Consider the following 18,757-nt stretch of genomic DNA (forward strand, 5'->3'; position numbering starts at 1 on the left):
AAAGAAAGAAAGAAAGAAAGAAAGAAAGAAAGAAAGAAAGAAAGAAAGGAAGAAAGAAAGAAAGAGAAAAGAAAATAGAATCCTTAGGAAGGAATGAAGAGCACTAGAAAAGGTAAGAATATGGTAAATACAAGAGACCATAATATATTCTTCTCTTATGTTCTTTCTTTTTTTTCCCCCTATTTTTTCTTTAATTTTTAATTTTTTATTAACATATAATGTATTATTAGCCCCAGGGGTACAGGTTTGTGAATTGCCAGGTTTACACACACTTGACAGCACTCACCATAACACATACACTCCCCAATGTACATAACCCAACCACCCTCTCCCTACCCCCCTCCTCCCAGCAACCATCAGTTTGTTTTGTGAGATTAAGAGTCTCTTATGGTTTGTCTCCCTCCCGACCCCATTTCTCTTATGTTCTTAAAATAAAGCTTTTTAAAGCAAAATAATACTAAAAATATTAGGATTTATATATAAATAAAATACACACCAAAAGATGAGGCAATGCTAATGGCATCATACCTCGGTAAAGTTCTATATTTCACATGAAGGATGACAAGATTATTTCTAAGTAGACCTTGATATAGAAAGGATGCATATAGTAATCCCTGGAATAACCACTAAAACACAGAACTTTTTAAGTATAGTTCTTAAAAAGTGAGAGAAACAGACACCAATTAAACCCTCAAACCCAGTGAGTACTAACTATCCTACTCTCCCTAGGTATTTTCTAATTCAAGACCCTATTTTGATTCCTTTTTTCTTAATTGTGGCCCCATAAAATATGACAACGAAAGAAATTATAAACCAATGTACCATTGGAAGTTTATGTATCTTTAGTAGCAATTTCCAGTAATACAATTTGATATTATGCTAACTTAAGTATTTTTTTCCTACCCCCAAAAACCATGCCCAATTTTATATAATTTGTTTCTTTGAAAACTTTTTCTTAAAGGGTCAGTTAGTGAATATTTTAGGGTTGGAGGCCGTACTCAACTGTTCTGGCACAAAAGCAGCCATAGACAAAATATAAATAAATAAGCAAGGTAATGTTTCAATAAATGGTTTATTAAAACAGGCAACAAAGCTATAGTGTCCCACTACTGTCTTAAAGGATGCCTAAGAGAAAAAATTGAGTATATCTACACTTATTTGATAAAAACTTTTAATGTATTTTTATAAATATAGATATTTCCTCTAAAAGCTCTAATCATTTAAGAATCTTAACCAAAATAAATAATAATAATAACTACATTATTTTTTTCTTCCTTCCTTTTTATTTACTTTATTTTTAGAGAGGGAGGGGAAGAGGGGCAGAGGAAGAGGGAGAAAGAATCCCAAGCAAGCACCATGCTCAGTGCAGAGCCTGATGCAGCACTGGATCTCAAGACCCCAAGATCATGACCTGAGCCAAAATCAAGAGGTGAACACCTAATCAACTGAGTCACCCAGGTGCTCCTACATTGCTTCTTTAGAACATAATCTTTTCTGGGGCTCCTGGGTGCCTCAGTCAGTTGGGCATCTGCCTTTCGCTCAGGTCATGGTCCCAGGGTCCTGGGATCGAGCACCATGTCAGGCTCTCCACTTTGCTGGGAGCCTGATTCTCCCTCTCCTTCTGCCTGTCACTCCCTCTGCTTGGGATAGAGGGTAGAGAAATGGAAACTAAAAAAAAAAAGAACCAAATAGAAATTCTAGAACTCAAAACATGTCTGAAATGAAAAATCACTGGATAGGCTTTGAAAAATAGTCTAAACACCATAGAAAAAATGGATAAATAAAATCAAATGGATAAATACAATCTTTAAAAAAAATCTTTTTTTTCCCTCCTTTCATACATCACTATAATTACTTCTCTTTAATTTTTTTTTTAAGATTTTATTTATTCATTTGACAGAGAGAGAGAGAGATCACAAGTAGGCAGAGAGGCAGGCAGAGAGAGAGGAGGAAGCAAGCTCCCCGCTGAGCAGAGAGCCCAATGCGGGGCTCAATCCCAAGACCCTGAGACCATGACCCGAGCTGAAGGCAGAGGCTTAACCCACTGAGCCACCCAGGCGCCCATCTCTCTTTAATTTTTTAAAAAATATTTATTTTTAATAGGTAATTTATGAAATTACCTTACGAAATTTTGAAACCAAAATCCAAAAAGTTCAAAAGACTGTATGATGAAAACTAAGTCACCTTTTTATCTCTGTCCTCAGTCTTCTTTCCCAAGAGTAATCACTATTATCATGTGGAGCAGCACTGTTCAACAGAACTTTCTGCAATGATGAAAATGTTCTATACTTGCACTGTCCAGTACAGTAGCCACTAGCCACAGGCAACCATTAGGCACTTGAAGTATCTCTAGATTTAGGAACTGATTTTTTAGTTCTATTTAAGTTTAATGAAATTAAATAAATACATGTGACCAGCTGCTACTGTCTTAGACAGTATAGATCTAAAAAATTCCCCCAAGAGAAGTGTTTTTCAACCTTAGTTACATAATACAATCACCTACAGAACACTTGCACATTCAGTGCCCAAGCTGCATCTCTGGAGTGGGACCCAGACATAATTTTATTTTAACTCCCCAAAGATTCCAATATATAGCCAAGGTCAAAAGCCTCTATTTCAGAAAATTAAATATCTTAAACATAGAGTAGCTCTATCTAATACACATGTATAAACCAAAAGGAGTAATTTTTTCTTTCTAAGTTATTAATTAGAAAAGAACTTCCAATTGTTTAGGAACCTAAAAATCTTTGTATCTATCAGGATTTTCCCCAAAGTAAATCATTAGAGGCAATTTTTGCTAAAAGAGTAATTGGATCTTAAAACTAGAAAAAAGTTTCCATGTAAGAAATAAGATTTTTCTCTCTGTTGATACACATGACATGGAGAAGACATTTGCATCACATACTTCTTTTTTTAAATTTATTTTTATTTATTTTTTTTTAATTTTTTTTTTTATTTGACAGATCACAAGTAGGCAGAGAGGCAGGTAGAGAGAGAGGAGGAGGAGGCAGGCTCCCTGCTGAGCAGAGAGCCCGATGTGAGGCTCGATCCCAGGACCCTGAGATCATGACCTGAGCCGAAGGCAGAGGCTTTAACCACTGAGCCACCCAGGCGCCCTGCATCACATACTTCTAAAGAACTCTTAAAGATCAATAAGGAAAATACCAACAATCCAAGAGAAAATTGGGCAAAATTGATTACCAGGTAATTTATAGAAGGCAGCAACCAAAATGGCTAATATATGAAGGGATGCTTAATGTCACTAGTACCACAGCATATTTAAGTTGAAATAAGATAGCATTTTATAACTTTCAAAATGGCAAAAAATTAAAGTATAGCAAACCCAAATGTTAGTGAGGATGTGGATAAACAGATACTGTCCTATATTACCAGCAGAAATGTCAACTGATATTACTGAAGATGAAGATATTCTATCATGCAAGCATTCTATTTTTTTTTTTTAAAGATTTTATTTATTTATCTGACAGACAGAAATCACAAGCAGGCAGAGAGGCAGGCAGAGAGAGAGAGGGAAGCAGGCTCCCTGCTGAGCAGAGAGCCCGATGTGGGGCTTGATCCCAGGACCCTGGGATCATGACCTGAGCCGAAGGCAGAGGCTTTAACCCACTGAGCCACCCAGGCACCCCGCAAGCATTCTATTTTTAAGTTCATATCCTTATACACAGTTTTGTAACCACTGTGCTGAGAATTGTTTATGGGTTACCAGTGTGCTGAGCTATTGATCCCCACAACTCTGTGACTGAGGAGGGCTTGAGACAGGTAGATCCCTAGTCATGTTTTCTAGCCAGTAGCAGGCTCATCTTTGTAACACAATATACTACTCAAATATTAGAATCCAGAGAGTCTCATGTGCATAAGAAGATGTAAACAAGAACATCCACTGTGGTATTGTCTGAAATAACAAAAACTAAAAACAGTCTTAATGTTTATTATATGTGAATAATAAATCATGATATATTTATACAATGAAATAATTATAACTGTTGAAAAGCCACAGGTATGACATGGGTAAGTTGCAAAAGCATAAAATTGAGGGAGGAGAAACAAGTTACAGAATAATATACACAATAAGATACCATTTATTTAAAGCTTAAGGCAGCAAACAAAACAATACTTTATAGTTTTACAGATGCTTACAAATACAGGAAAAGTCTAAAAACATGTATGGAAATTGATACACACCAATCTCAGCATAGTAGTTACCTCTGGGGAAGAAGAGACAGGAATAGGATCTGGAGGGTACACAAGGAGGCTTCAACTTATCAGTAATGTTTTATTTCTTTAATAATAACATCAATAACAGAAATATCTGAAACAAATGTGGCAAAATGTTATGTTATTTTTGTGGCTTTCTTTTGGGGGGGATGTAGGTACTTGGCTATTTATCATATTATCCTGTTTTTCTGTATTTTTGGATTTTTTTTAATCTAAAAAAGCTTTAAAAACTATTGATATAAATATATAGCTGTCTAGCATAACAGGTGCCTAAAACAGCATAAAGGTAAATATCCAGGTAAGGGTTTGGTAAAGGATTAAATTCTAAGACTCCATAAAATCTTGGAGACTAACTCAAATCAACATTAAAAACAAACAAAATCCACTGAGGTTTAGCTCTATGGTTTAGGGAGCTCAGAAGCTGAAATGTCATGTTAATCATAGTCACATGTTATATACCCCTTGACTGTTTCAGAGCTACATTTTAAGACAGTTCAGCAGAACTTGCACTGGCATTAAGAATTTCAGCATAGACTACTTCAGAAAGAAAAAGACAACACTCAGTAAAAGGAATGACAAGAAAATGTTTCTAATGATATGCAATAATCATAATAATAACAACAGTAACTAAGATTTATATAGCTGTGGCAATAAGCCAGGCCCTGTCCTACCTGCTTCACACTGAAATCTCACATTCACGCTTCAAGGTTGGAATTGTTGTTATCTTATTTTACAGATAATGTTAAGAGCAAATAAATGATCATCACACACCTATTAAAAGATGGGAGCCAAGGGTTTGAATCCTGGCAGTTTAATTCCAGATACCACTGTCCCATCTAGGTGGGAATATTCTGGTAATTCAAGCAGACACATTTATTGGGACCCTGTTACATCTAAGGCATCAAGCTAGGAGCTCAAGGTACAAAGACATGACATGGCTTCCTTTCTGTGTGCATCTGACTGACTACACAGCTCAAAGTTTCTTTTCAACAGTTACTATATCAAAATAATCTTTATACTCAAGATACATATCTAAATAATTAAGGGTTACTGTCATGAACAGTGATTTTTAAAGCAAAGCACCAACAGTTTAATGAAGTTCAAAAATTAATCTATAGGACTTCTGGTTTCTGGTTCTACAAGTAAGGAGCTTAGGAGTTGCCACAATATCCTAGTAAGTAAAAAGCTATACAGGCTGAAAAATCAGCAACTCTTCCTGGATAAGAAGAGAAGAGGACACAGGGCAGACCATTGTTCTTAAAAATGGAGAGACAGAAAGGTGAATACAGGAAATCACAACTTGCAAAAAAGACCCATAAGCAGAAAGTGCCACAGGAGCCAGTGGCAGGGTAGGAAAACCTGAACTGTAATTGATGTTCAGTGTGAACAACTCACTGGAGGCTCAGTGTGGTAACTCAGAGAGTTAAAAATTCCAGGGAGACTCAGTCACAGGGAGGCTCCCCACAATATTGTGAGATCTACCTCCAGGAGCTCAACTATAGTCCCAAAGGAAATATTGGGGGAGGGGGGTAGGTAGAATCCCCTCAGGCAGGAGGAAAGGAAAAAGAAACATTTTGAAATACACCAGAGCACTCTGCTCTTAACAAGGCCTGCCCTCAGGAGAAACTAGGCCAACAGAGCCTAATTTGCTAGGGTATTATCAGAGCGAGTGACCACAATTAGAAAAATACCCAACTTCAGCCCACTCTAGCCATCTTGTCCCACCTAAGGGGAAGGAAAAAAACTGAAAAAAACTTGTGAAGTTCACAGACCAGAGACATAGACTTGCTCTAAAAGAATAGAAATCATAGGACTAAAGAACACTTCAGACTCTCCACTACCTCATACCTCACTACCACATTACTAAAGGCCTACTTACAGCAATAACTATTACCTCGTACATCATGTCTGACTATCAAGAAAAATATTACAAGTCATACCAAAAGGCAAAAAAGCACAATTTGAAGAGACAGACCTAGCATCAGAGAATTTAAAACAACTATGATTAAGTGCCAAAGACTCTAATGGATAAAGTACACAGCATGCCAGAACAAATAGGCAATGTAAATAGAGAGATGGAAATCCTAGAAAGAACCAAGAAGAAATGCTAGAGATAAGAAAACACTGTAACAGCAAGGAAGAGTACCTTTGATGGGCTCATTAGTAAACCATACAAAGCTGAGCAAAGAAGCTGTGAGCTAAAGGATCTATCAACAGAATCCTCAAAAACTGAAAAGCAAAGAGAATAATGGGGGGAAAAAAGCCAATATCTAAGACAACTACAAAACATATAACATAATGCATAACGGGAATACTAGAAGGAGAACAGAGAAAAGAACAGAAGAAATATTTGAAACAATAATGATGAAGAATTTCCCCCAAATTAGTCATGTACTAAATTGCAGGTCCAGGAAGCTCAGAGAACACCAAGCATAATAAGTGCCCCCCTCAAACGACATCAAAGCATATCACATTCAAACTACAGAAAATCAAATATAAAGAAAAATTAATCCAGAAGAAGATCCTAATAGGCCACGACAGTGTAGACAGTGTCTACTTATACAGGCATTTTTGGCATTAATGCTAAATTTACATAAAACATATACCATTTTTTTGTGTTCTTCCCAGTTCTAAGCTATAGTGCTACAACCATTATATGAATCAAGATAGCAAATTCATATTGTAAAAATCAGACAAGAATTTGTTGGCATCTCATCAAAAGTATCATTATTCATATCTATTCATTCTAATGAAATGGTTGTGTGATTTTCGTAATCAAGCAGAAGTAGCAAGACAGGATTTTTGCCCTACTAAAGGGGTTCATGTATGAAAGACATCTGAAAACCACTGTCTGATAAGCACAATATACCTAAAAATGGTGAAGATAAGATCCTGAAGACCTCTTGCATTTTCATATCATATAATTCTAACTCTGGAATTCTTTGGTGGCCAGGTAATAAATTATGATAGTGGACCAATAAGAAAATAAATGGAGACACTACATACTTAGAATAGCAATGATATAATTTTAACTTGAAAACTATACACAAAAAGAGGTTAAAAATTATAAATTTCAGTTTAAACATATTTTTTTATATAAAAGACATCAAAAACAAATGCATGCAAAGAAGGCATCAAAATGGCCAAGAGACACATGAAAAAGTTCTCAACATCACTCGGCATCAGGGAAATACAAATCAAAACCACAGTGATATACCACCTCACAGCAGTCAAAATGGCTAAAATTAACAAGTCAGGAAACAACAGATGTTGGTGAAGATGTGGAGAAAGGGGTATCCTCCTACACTGTTGGTGGGAACACAAGCTGGTGCAGCCACTCTGGAAAACAGTATGGAGGTTCCTCAAAAAGTTGAAAATAGAGCTACCCTAAGACCCGGGAATCGCACTACTGGGTATTTATCCCAAAGATACAAATGTAGTGATCCAAAGGGGCACATGCACCTGAATGTTTATATCAGAGCAGCAGTGTCCACAATAGCCAAACTATGGAAACTATGGAAAGAATCTAGATGTCCATGAAGAGATAAGGGGGTAAAGAAGATGTGGTGTGTGTGTGTTTACAAACACATATGTGTGCATGTATGTGTGTGTGTGTGTATATATATATATACACACACACACACACACAAACACACCGAAATACTATGCAGCCATCAAAAAATGAAATCTTGCCATTTGCAACGACATGGATGGAACTAGAGGGTATTACACTAAGCGAAATAAGTCAATAGGGGTAAGACAATATTAATACAATCTCTCTGATATGATGAGTTTGAGAGACAAGGTGAGGGGGGGTCGTGAGGGGAAGGGAGGGAAAAAAATGAAACAAGATGGGTCCAGGGAGGGAGACAAACCATAAGAGACTCTTAATCTCAGGAAACAAACTGAGGGCTGCTGGGGGGTGGGAGTGGAGGAGGGATAGGGTGGCTGGGTTATGGACACTGAGGAGGATATGTGCTATGGTGAGTGCTATGAATTGTGTAAGGCTGATGATTCACAGACCTGTACCCCTGAAACAAATAATACATTATATGTTAATAAAAGAAAATACATGCAAGTTGTATTATATCTGAATAGGGTACTTCTATATACTAAAAACCTACAGTTTATCCTTGGTAAAACTTTGGGTGAAACTTAAAAAACAATCAAGGGCAATGTGAAAGAGATTAATCAAGCTAAAGCTCAGTAAGTCTAGGATTGGAATAAGTGCTGCAAAATTCAGAATAATACATGGTCCTTGTTCTCAATATTAAATTAAAGTTGAGTTAGTGGTTCTAAAACTTTAGCATAGATCAGATTCACCTGGAAAGCTGGTTAAAACACAGATTACTGGGCTCCATCCCATGAACCTCTCATTCAGTGTCTGAAATGGAACCTAAGAATTTGCATTCCTAGCAAGTTCCTAGGTAATGCTGATACTGCTGGTCCAAGGACCACACTTTAAGAATTGCTGGATGACTTCATTACTTCACAAACAAATCAAGCTCATACTAACTCTGTATTTTTAAATTCCTGTTACTGCTCTTGCCCTTGCCTTTATTTTAGAGGCATATACTGTGAAGTGGAAACCCAAAAGAAAAGACATAAAAGAATTTGAAAAGATGACGAAACTATACAAATAAAAGGACTAATATTCATGCATTTGGATCTCAGACACTTGGCAATTTGAGCCACACACAATGAGCTATAACGACGGAAGTGATCCTTACGATTGGAAAAGGAATCAAAATAGCCAGGAAGAATAAAAGACTTCCAATTTTTCACCACAATAAATTGGAGTCTGCAGAAAGGGTGCTTATGACAACCAAGAAACAGAAATGGCAAGAAAAACAAAGAGACATGTAAACAAACAAACAAAAACAACCACTGAACAGGACTAGAAGTCACCCAGAAGTGACTTTAAGTAGAAATGGTAAGAAGCAGACACATTAATGAAGAAAGAAACAGACACTGAACAGCAATGGCCATAAAAGAAGAAAAAGAAAAGTAGGGAATAAACTATTAAGTGTGGGGTAAAAACCTATATAAGGGTATTACCATACCATATTAAAGCACACCAACAACAGAGCAATCTGGGAACATTTTGTCTCAAAGATATGAGCCATATATACTTTTAGCAAACACAAATGACTCTAACATAGGGTAACTGTCATGAGCAATAACTGAGTTAAGAAGATGTTCTGTTATCAACACAAAAACAGTACTTTAGCAAAATTTTAGCAAGATTTTTCAAAAACAGTTGGATCCTAAACAAGTCCTGGCAACTAATGGGTAGTTAATTAACAGAAAATATAATCTTCCAGAGATCTATGACTTTTCTCAAATGACTATGACTTTTACTAAAAAAGAGGGTAGGGTAAATACTCTGATAACTTTTACTTACCAGTAGGAAGATCTTCAACTTTTCCAAGGTCATTCTCTTCTATTCCAGGCATTCCTGCATCACCACCTCGTTTGATTTTTTCTGCCCAAGTAACAAAAGATATAATTCTTTTTTTTTAATAAGATTTATTTATTTTACAGAGACGAGAGAGAGACCATGGGAAAGGGTGCAGTAAGAGGGAGAGAATCTCAAGCAGATTCCACGCTGAGGGTGGAGCCTGATAGAGGGCTTGATCCCGTGACCTTGAGATCATGACCTGAGTCAAAATTCAGAGTTGGCCACTTAACCAACTGAGCCACCCCAATAATTCTTTTGTTCCCTTACTTAATTGAAAAGGTTTTGAACAAATGTAATAATCGGTTTCTAAAGCAGTAGGCTACATTGACTGCATATCATTATATCTTGCTTTGGACACAGTTGTAACTCTAAAACAATTTACTCTTTTCTCTTTTCTATCAAAAAATCCAAATTTGAAACAACACTGACACCTAATCATAACTGAGCTAAAATCAAGCAATATTGTTTATGACTGAAAATGTTCACTTCAAAGTGAGTAGAAAAAGTTAATATCCTATTAACACAAAACAAAATAGTAATACCTTTCCCATGTGGAATATGATTGCTTGATGGTTCTTCGTTCTTATCTGCAGCATTCTCAGCTACTTTGGGAATGTTTTTAGGTACTGCATGATTGTTTATACCCAAATCATTTTCATCTTTTGATTCAAACTTGTTTGAGTCTTGCTGTTAAATAAAGATTTGGTAATAGTAAATATTTTTCAGTTCAAAAGATTAAACAATTGACACAACTACCAATTAAATGTTCTGAAACAGTTCATTTTCTGAAGTATATACTACGAGTCCAAATTCCAAACACTTGGAGATGTGGGATATAATACTATTTTCTGTTCAGTTTTTAGACCTAATATGAAATAAAAGAATAGCACTTTTTAAAGTCTCTAATTATAGTAAGTGGTCTAAAGTGTTGGGCAGAGGTAATTTTCTTTGGCCATGCTGAGGGAGTGATGCTGCAAGATAGTCTTGCTGAGCACTGTAGGTTGCTGTGAAGGACTACAGCTGGGCATTATCCTAGGTGCTACAGGCAGGGTGGGTTCTCTAAAGGCCTATGGTGTGAACGAGCAGGATGGTGGACTATAGGAGGCTGGCACGTGGGTGCCCCCTCAAGTGTGACAGATGGCTAGTGACCCTGCCAGGCTTTTCCAGAAGCAGAAACAGCAAGGGTGGAAAACAGGCAGACTTCTTTCTAGGTACACTGGCCACCCAAGCATAGGAAGTAATGGCAGAACAATACACAGGTCAGTGTATTCTAACATGCTTCTATCCCAATCATCTCTTTGGAAACTTGAATCTTCAGACACCTGGTTAGGCCTGACTCAATTCTACTGGTGGGTCAGTTTTGCCTTTCATATTGGTTGAGTGACCTCAGTGGAAAATTGAGAGAGGCAAGGAGTTAAATACACATACTTGTGTTGCCACCTAGGTCCTTCTACTTAATATTTAATGCATATATAAATGCTTTGTCAACTCTAAAGCACTATGCAATGTTACAAAAAAAAATATACTAAAAAATCTAAAGGAAATCTAGAAAAACAAGTCAAATTATAAAAATTTGTTATAAAAAACAATAGTACTAAAAAATCTAAAGAAAATCAATAAAAAACAATAGTACCAAAAAATCTAAAGGAAATCTAGAAAAACAAGTCAAATTATAAAAATCTATCACAATAAAGAAGAAAAGGTGTTTTGACAATCAGGTATAGGTATTCCAGTGGGGCTGGCAGGTAAAATTAACCATAAACATTTGCACTGTGCTTCATAGTTTACAAACTGCTTTCAAATCTATCCTCTAGTAAAGTGAACAGCTTTGGAAATAATGAAGTCAGACTGAGGCTTGAAGAAGTTCAGTAGCTTATCCAAGGTTACCAAGATAGAGAGTTACAGAGAAAGGATTCAAACCACAGTCTTCCTCATTCCCACATCTCCTGGGAGCCAATTCTGAGCCTAATAATCGATGAGTGAAATAACACTGAAATTTTTGAACATGTCAATAGGAAGGCTGAGGGTAAGAAAATCCATGAGGTACAACCTGAAGAGCCAGGCTGCAACTCTGTGCATTTCACTATAATACTATATCATAAGGCTATTTCTATAGTACTCTTTGTCGAGGTGGATAAAACAATTAATATTAAGCAAAACTTAAAGTCAACAAATTACTGCTCAAAAATACTTTCCCATTTAAAATAGTTAATGAAGATGAATTATTAAAGATAGTACCTTGATATGATTGGACAATAGTAAATGTTCTTAATAAAATTAGATGGTTTTCTAAATGGTAAGAGGGCCACCTAAATGTTTTTTAAATAAAACTTTTTATTCTGAAATAATTTTAGACTTACAGAGAAGTTATACTCCTCACCGTATTTCCCTTAATGTTAACATCTTATGTTAGCACAGTCCATTTGCAAAACTATGAAACCAGCATTAGTACATTATTAACAGAACTCCAGACTTTATTCAGATTTCACTTCTTTTTCCATTACGCTGTACTAGGATCCAATCCAGAATACTCTATTTCATTTAAGCCCTCAGGTCTTCTTAGTTTTCTCTGCTCTACAACAATTGCTCCTCTTTTATAGCATGAAAGCAGTAAACAAATGACTATGGCTGTGTTCCAAAAAAACGGTATTTACAGACACTAAAATATGGGGGTGGCAATTTATTTTATTAAGAAAAGAATTTCTTGGGACGCCTGGGTGGCTCAGTTGGTTAAGCAGCTGCCTTCGGCTCAGGTCATGATCCCAGCGTCCTGGGATCGAGTCCCACATCGGGCTCCTTGCTCATCAGGGAGCCTGCTTCTCCCTCTGCCTCTGCCTGCCATTCTGTCTGCCTGTGCTCGCTCTCTCTCTCTGACAAATAAATAAATAAAATCTTTAAAAAAAAAAAAAAAAGAATTTAATAATAAAATAAATAAAAATAAAAATAAAGTAAAATATAAAAATAAACAAATATAAAAAAATAAATATAAAAAATAATAAATAAAATTTAAAAATAAATAAATAAAATAATTTTTTTTCTTTTAATTTTCCAATGTCATAAAATATTCCCTAGTTTCTTTCAACCATTTTAAAATGTAATAACCATGTTTTGCTTATGGGTTGTATGGAAACAGGCAGCAGGTTGGATTTAGTTTGCAGACCTCTTCATAACAGTAATTTCTAAGGTAGGCATGTGGTTGGTTAAAAAAAAAAAAATCCCTGAATACAACTTATGCTTGTTTCATACAGTTTCCATTAGATTTGTTCCAATGAAAAAAACAACTGAAATTTCACAGAATCAATTTATTAAGGTAGTAGAACAGGGAATGAAGGATAGGGAGTAGGACTAGCAGCTGTCCTAAAGGGCAAGGGCTGGTGCGCTACCCTAGAAAGGAGAAGTTCCTCCCCTCTTTGTTCCATTTAGGGCAAAGTAAGGGTAAATAAGAACTGGAGAGAACATTAGTTAACTAATAATATAAAAATAGCCTAGTACACACCTGCCCGGAAAAAAGGAAAAGGTCTCATCTGTGCTTCTTGGGAGAACAGAAGAGAGTAAATTTATCCCCTTATTTATATATTGGTCTTATAATAATTCAATTCCAACAGCAAACCCCTCTCTTTCTTTTGTGTTCTACTATGCCCCTCTAGCCATCTAGTGTCTCAATAATACCTCTGGCTGTCTTCAATGCCTCTATGCTAAGATGGTAGCTCACTCAGTCACTCACTGTTATCTTCTAGCAATCTATGCTCACATTTCTTCAAGGCAGACTGCAGATAAGCAGCGGCTACTCCACTTTGTAGATTCAAAAAATGAAACAGAAAGAACAATGCCCTCAATATTATGCTATAAAATAGTGAGTTAGCCAAGAACAAATCTGGTCTCCCTAACTTCTAGTCCTGTAGGTAAGATGTTAACACTTTTCACTATTCCATCTCTTTTTAAATCCCAAGACGTTTTACAAATCATGGTTAATCAGGTGAGATTATAAAATGCAAAAAAAATGCATGTCCTAATGTCTAGTAATTTTCAAATTCCTTCCATTTCTAGCAGGGCCTTCATAATATATAGCAAATGAAAATGGATAAATTAATAAAAGAAATTGCCACCCCCAAAAATATGAATCAAAATGACTAATGTTTCATTTCTGTGTTTTAAGAAAAGAATTTAAGGTAACAGATATTAATACTTTATGAACAGGTGTCTCAAATTTTTCTATTTCTCAAAAGCATAAAATAAGAAGTAACGGATGGAATCTTTACAATCCAAGAACTATATTGATAGCAAAATTATTTTTGAAAGTCAGATAAAAAATATTTAACCCAAAATTAGTTACAAGAGTTGAGGTTATATTTTTTGCAAATGTCTAATTTACTCAGCAATAAAAACACTGCAAGTCAATTTTAGATACTGGCAAGCTAGAATACTTAAAAATACAATGCTTTATGACGAAAGTACATATTTTAATTTCTAAATTACAAGATTTATAACAAGAATGTATTCTAAGTATTTTTTAAATTTACCTTTTGTTCCTGCAAAAACTGGTCAGCTAACTTTTTAATATTTTCTTCATGTTGTGCTCTTAACTCCTTGATCTGTTGTCCACACTGAAAACTAAATCAGAGTCATTCTTTTAAGCTATATTATCTTGCATTGGCTTTTCAAAGTTGTCTAGAAGTTGAAAACATACATTTATAAAGATAAAGCATTCAGTTAGCAAGAGGATGGGCACAGGACAAAGAAAAGACATAAAAATAGCTCACACTCAAAATTCTGAGAATATTTAGGAAAAGAATACTATAAAGCTAATTAAAATAACAGAAATTAGAAAGATGAAAAATTATTTTTATAAATTACATTTATAAAGAAACAACTATCAAAGCCAACTTCAAACACAGAAAAGACATTACAGAAGAGAAAACCATGAGACCAATATATAGTAACAGATGAGAAAACACAGAATTATGAGTTGATAAGGAATAGTAGCAGATGATTCATCCAAAAGATAGCATTTCAACACAACAGTAAGAGTCTAAACCATAAGAAGAACAAGAATGGAAGGAACCAATAAATAAGAGAGAATGGAGCCATCAAGAAAAAACGTAAAGGAACAGAAGAGATAAAGATTGGGAATTTCCACTGGACAAAATGGTCATAGAATACAAATACATCATTCATGCAAAAAGAAACAAATAGTTGTAAACTATACAGAAAAATGTTAACTTTAACCATTAAAAGTACAATTAAACTTCTTATATGTATATATGATGGTACTTTATTCCTATACTAGCAAAATTAAGACTGAATTACAAAAGCCAACATTGGTAAGGGTATGGGAAAATATTTACATTATAAATTAGTACAACCATTTTTCATATATGTGATACAAACAAAACCAATACAATATTTTGTCTCAGGAATACTGTATTTGAGAATATATACCGGTGAAACAACATAAGAGAGAGAAATCCTTTTTGCATTAAAATGTCTATAGCTGGTGTTTACAACAGTAAGATAAGGAAAACTATAACAGTCAGCAATTGGGAGAGATTAACAATTGGTACACTAACAATTTGGTACACTAACATGCTGGAATAATATATTACCCTTGAATATGCTAACTCTCTAATTCTATAGATAAATTGAAAACTACTGAATACTATTGGGTTAAAATACATGTATGTAAGTAGATGCATACTGATTACCTACAAGAGTAGGAAGTCAGAAATGGATACATGGTGCTTTAAAATATGGTTCATCTTTCTAGTTTTGGGTATGCAGATCCAAAAGATACCTTTCATTGTAAAACTGATTAAAGAAATAACAAATTTTTAAAGAGTGATTGCTAGAAAAAGGTTCCCTGACCTCCTCACCAACTGAGCGTAGAGGTGTACACAAGAGGACTGAAATACAGAGCAGGAGCTGCTGGAACTCAATCCCTCAGCCATTCTGGGGACACCTCCCAGCATGCGCTTTGTGTTCTGGATGCCTCTCAAAGAGAACCACAGATTCTCCTGTCAGTCTTTGCACATCTAATGCAATGGAACTCAGGCCTTGCAAGATTTTCTGGCTGACAATGAATTATTCTATATGGGCAGACTAAACATATCTTGTAAAAGATATTTTCATGGTGTTTATCATATCTAAATGAAAGAGAATAGATTTCAAAGAGGCATAGAAAGACAACAGAAAAGGAATTTAAAAGACCTAATGAAATGAAAGAAAAAAACAGAAATCAGAAAGAAAGAAAGAAAGAAATTGCCCCAAAGTTGGACAAATATTCCAGATTCATAACTATTTGTTGCATATAGCATCTCACCTCTCATATTCTAACCTCTTCACAAGGTAAGTAGTGTTCTTCCTATAGTCCTGAAGCTGGTCTTCTTGTCGAAGAAACTCCTGACGAAGTTCAGCAAGTTGCTCTAGCCACACAAAGAATCAAAGGAATACAGTTTACTCACTCTAATGCTTCTTATCAAGAAATTAAAGGATTTTAAAAATTTATATACACTTCTCAATTTCTTTACTCAAACTCTCGGGCAGTTAAATTATATAATTAGTACCACATTTAATTGTCTTTTATAACACAAGCATGGGCAGTAAAATTTTTTTAAAGATTTATTTATTTATTTAAGGTGGGGGAGAGAGAGAGTGAGCAGGGGGAGGGACAGAAGGAGAGGGATAGGGAGAGAATCTCAGGCAGACTCTGCACTGGCAGGAGCCCAAGATAGGGGCTCCTCTCTTGACTCTGAGATCGTGACCTGAGATGAAACCAAGAGTCAGATGCTTAATAGCAACTAAGACAAAAAACAAAAAACCCTAACTCTTTAAACCTATCTGTTTATAAAAGGGGAGTTGGGGGGAGTGCCTGGGTGGCTCAGTGGGTAGCCTGCTTCCCCCTCACTCTCTCTGCCTGCCTCTATGCCTACTTGTGACCTCTGTCTAATAAATAAATAACATCTTAAAAAAATAAATAAAAATAAATAAATAAAAGGGGAGCAGGGAATCGATGTTTTGGCTATGGACAGAGAATTCACGGTTTCTTTTTCATTCTAAATCACATTTGACTTCCAAGTTAAATGCCAATCACTATGGATCTCACTTCTAGTTCTGCTACTAATGCTAGGTCCACATATACTATAATTATATTTTCAAAGCTTATAATTTCTGGACAAGAGCTCAAAGTTTTAGTTGTAATGAGTAACATGAAATTCCAAGCTGAAGAGTAGATTAAAAGTGGGACCAGATGCTCTTCCCCGCCCCCTGCTCCCCAGAGAAGGGGAGGCTGGGACGGGCAGAGGGAGAGGGAAAGAGAGCTTTAGTAGGCTCCACGCCCAATGCAGAGTGGGAACCACTGCCAGGCTTGATCTCACAACCCTAAGATCATGACCTGAGCCAAAATCAAGAGTTGGAAGCTTAATCGACTGAGCCACACAGGTGCCCCAGATACTCTTTTGTTGACATTTAATCCACAATCACCGGCCCCACATTTTGTAGATTGCTCCCTCTTCACGTGACCCTACAAATAAAAGAAATGCAGCCAAAGAGAAACGTCAGTTTCTTAAACAGAGGATTAAAAAAATTTCGGCACCTGGGTGGCTCAGTTGGTTAAGCAACTGCCTTTGGCTCAGGTCATGATCCTGGAGTCCCAGGATCAAGTCCCACATCAAGCCCTCTGCTCCTTAGGGAGCTGGCTTCTCCCTCTGCCCTTTGCCCCTTTCATGCTCTCTCTCTCTCAAATAAATAAAATCTTTTTTTTTTTAATTAGCTAACAGCCTTAGCAGTAAGCAAAAGTAGTAGTTAAGAAAGTCTTAATTTTTATAAATGGCAACAGAAGTCTTTTCTATATAAAGTAACATCTCTTAAGACTAAATATATCTAATCATAATGTACCAATATTATAACATCTACTTCTCATGGAAGGCTTCTAAAATTAGTCTTATTACTTTAAAGGCACTCCAAAAATGGTTGGGATATAAGTTTTCAAAAAGCAGAGGTAAAATATATTTATAATGTAATTATATACATGTAAAAAACTGGACTAGAATAACAACATATCAAAGTGCTACCAGTGATCATGTTTAGTGGTGGGGTTCTGAGCATATATTTTTCTCTACTTTCTAAATTTTATTGTGGAATCGTAACTGTGACAATGACAACAAATAAAAATTTTAAAGTCAGATGGACACTTGCTGAAGTATATAAATAAAACATTTAACAACATGCATATTAATCGTTATTGTATAGTATAATAACCAGGGGTGAAAAGTTAATGATTCACGTAAAATGTTTGTAATTGATAATTATGTTTATATATTCAAGCCACATTTTTTATTTAAAAAAAATTTTTGAGGGGCGCCTGGGTGGCTCAGTGGGTTAAAGCCTCTGCCTTCGGCTCAGGTCATGGTCCCGGGGTCCTGGGATCGAGCCCCACATCGGGCTCTCTGCTCTGCGGGGAGCCTGCTTCCTCCTCTCTCTCTGCCTGCCTCTCTGCCTGCTTGTGGTCTCTCTCTGTCAAATAAATCAATAAAATCTTTAAAAAAAAAAAATTTTTTTTTGAGGGCACCTGGGTGGCTCACTCATTAAGCACCTGCCTTCAGCTCAGGTCATGATCCCAGGGTTCTGGGATCAAGTCCCACATTGGGCTCTCTGCTCAGTGGGGAGCCTTCTTCTCCCTCTCCCACTCCCTCTCCTTATGTTCCCTCTCTCACTGTCTCTCTCTCCCTGTCAAATAAGTAAATAAAATCTTTAAAAAATATATTTTTGAGATAGAACACTGTATAAGTTTAAGATGTATAACGTGTTGATTTAATTCACTTATGTACTGTGAATGATTACCACTAAAGCATTAGCTAACACCTCCATCATCTCACATAATCATCATTTCTTTTTTGTGGTGAGAACATTTAAAATACACTCTTAGCAATTTTCAAGTACACAATACAGTATTCTTAACTATAATCACGATGTTATTTATTAGATCCCCAAAACTTACTCATCTTATAACTGAGAGATTGTACACTTTGACCAACATCTCCTCATTTTCCCCACCCCAACTTCAAC

The 18,757-nt window shown here is 35.8% G+C and overlaps 1 protein-coding gene across 3 annotated transcripts in view; it reads right to left on the reverse strand.

The window, feature by feature from the left end:
* Positions 1-18,757, reverse strand: part of GOLM2 (golgi membrane protein 2) — a 119,604-nt gene that overhangs the window by 54,407 nt on the left and 46,440 nt on the right. For all 3 annotated transcript variants that reach the window (XM_032856623.1, XM_032856622.1, XM_032856621.1), the window contains exons 3-6: positions 16,014-16,116; positions 14,218-14,308; positions 10,240-10,384; positions 9,641-9,721 (exon numbers count right to left, since the gene is read on the reverse strand). In XM_032856623.1, the coding sequence (XP_032712514.1) occupies positions 9,641-9,721; positions 10,240-10,384; positions 14,218-14,308; positions 16,014-16,116 (420 nt within the window). The remainder of the gene's footprint in view (positions 1-9,640; positions 9,722-10,239; positions 10,385-14,217; positions 14,309-16,013; positions 16,117-18,757) is intronic.

The sequence above is a fragment of the Lontra canadensis genome, unplaced genomic scaffold (assembly GCF_010015895.1).
Source record: "Lontra canadensis isolate GAN:19392208 unplaced genomic scaffold, GSC_riverotter_1.0 scaffold12, whole genome shotgun sequence".
Classification (NCBI taxonomy): Eukaryota; Metazoa; Chordata; class Mammalia; order Carnivora; family Mustelidae; genus Lontra; species Lontra canadensis.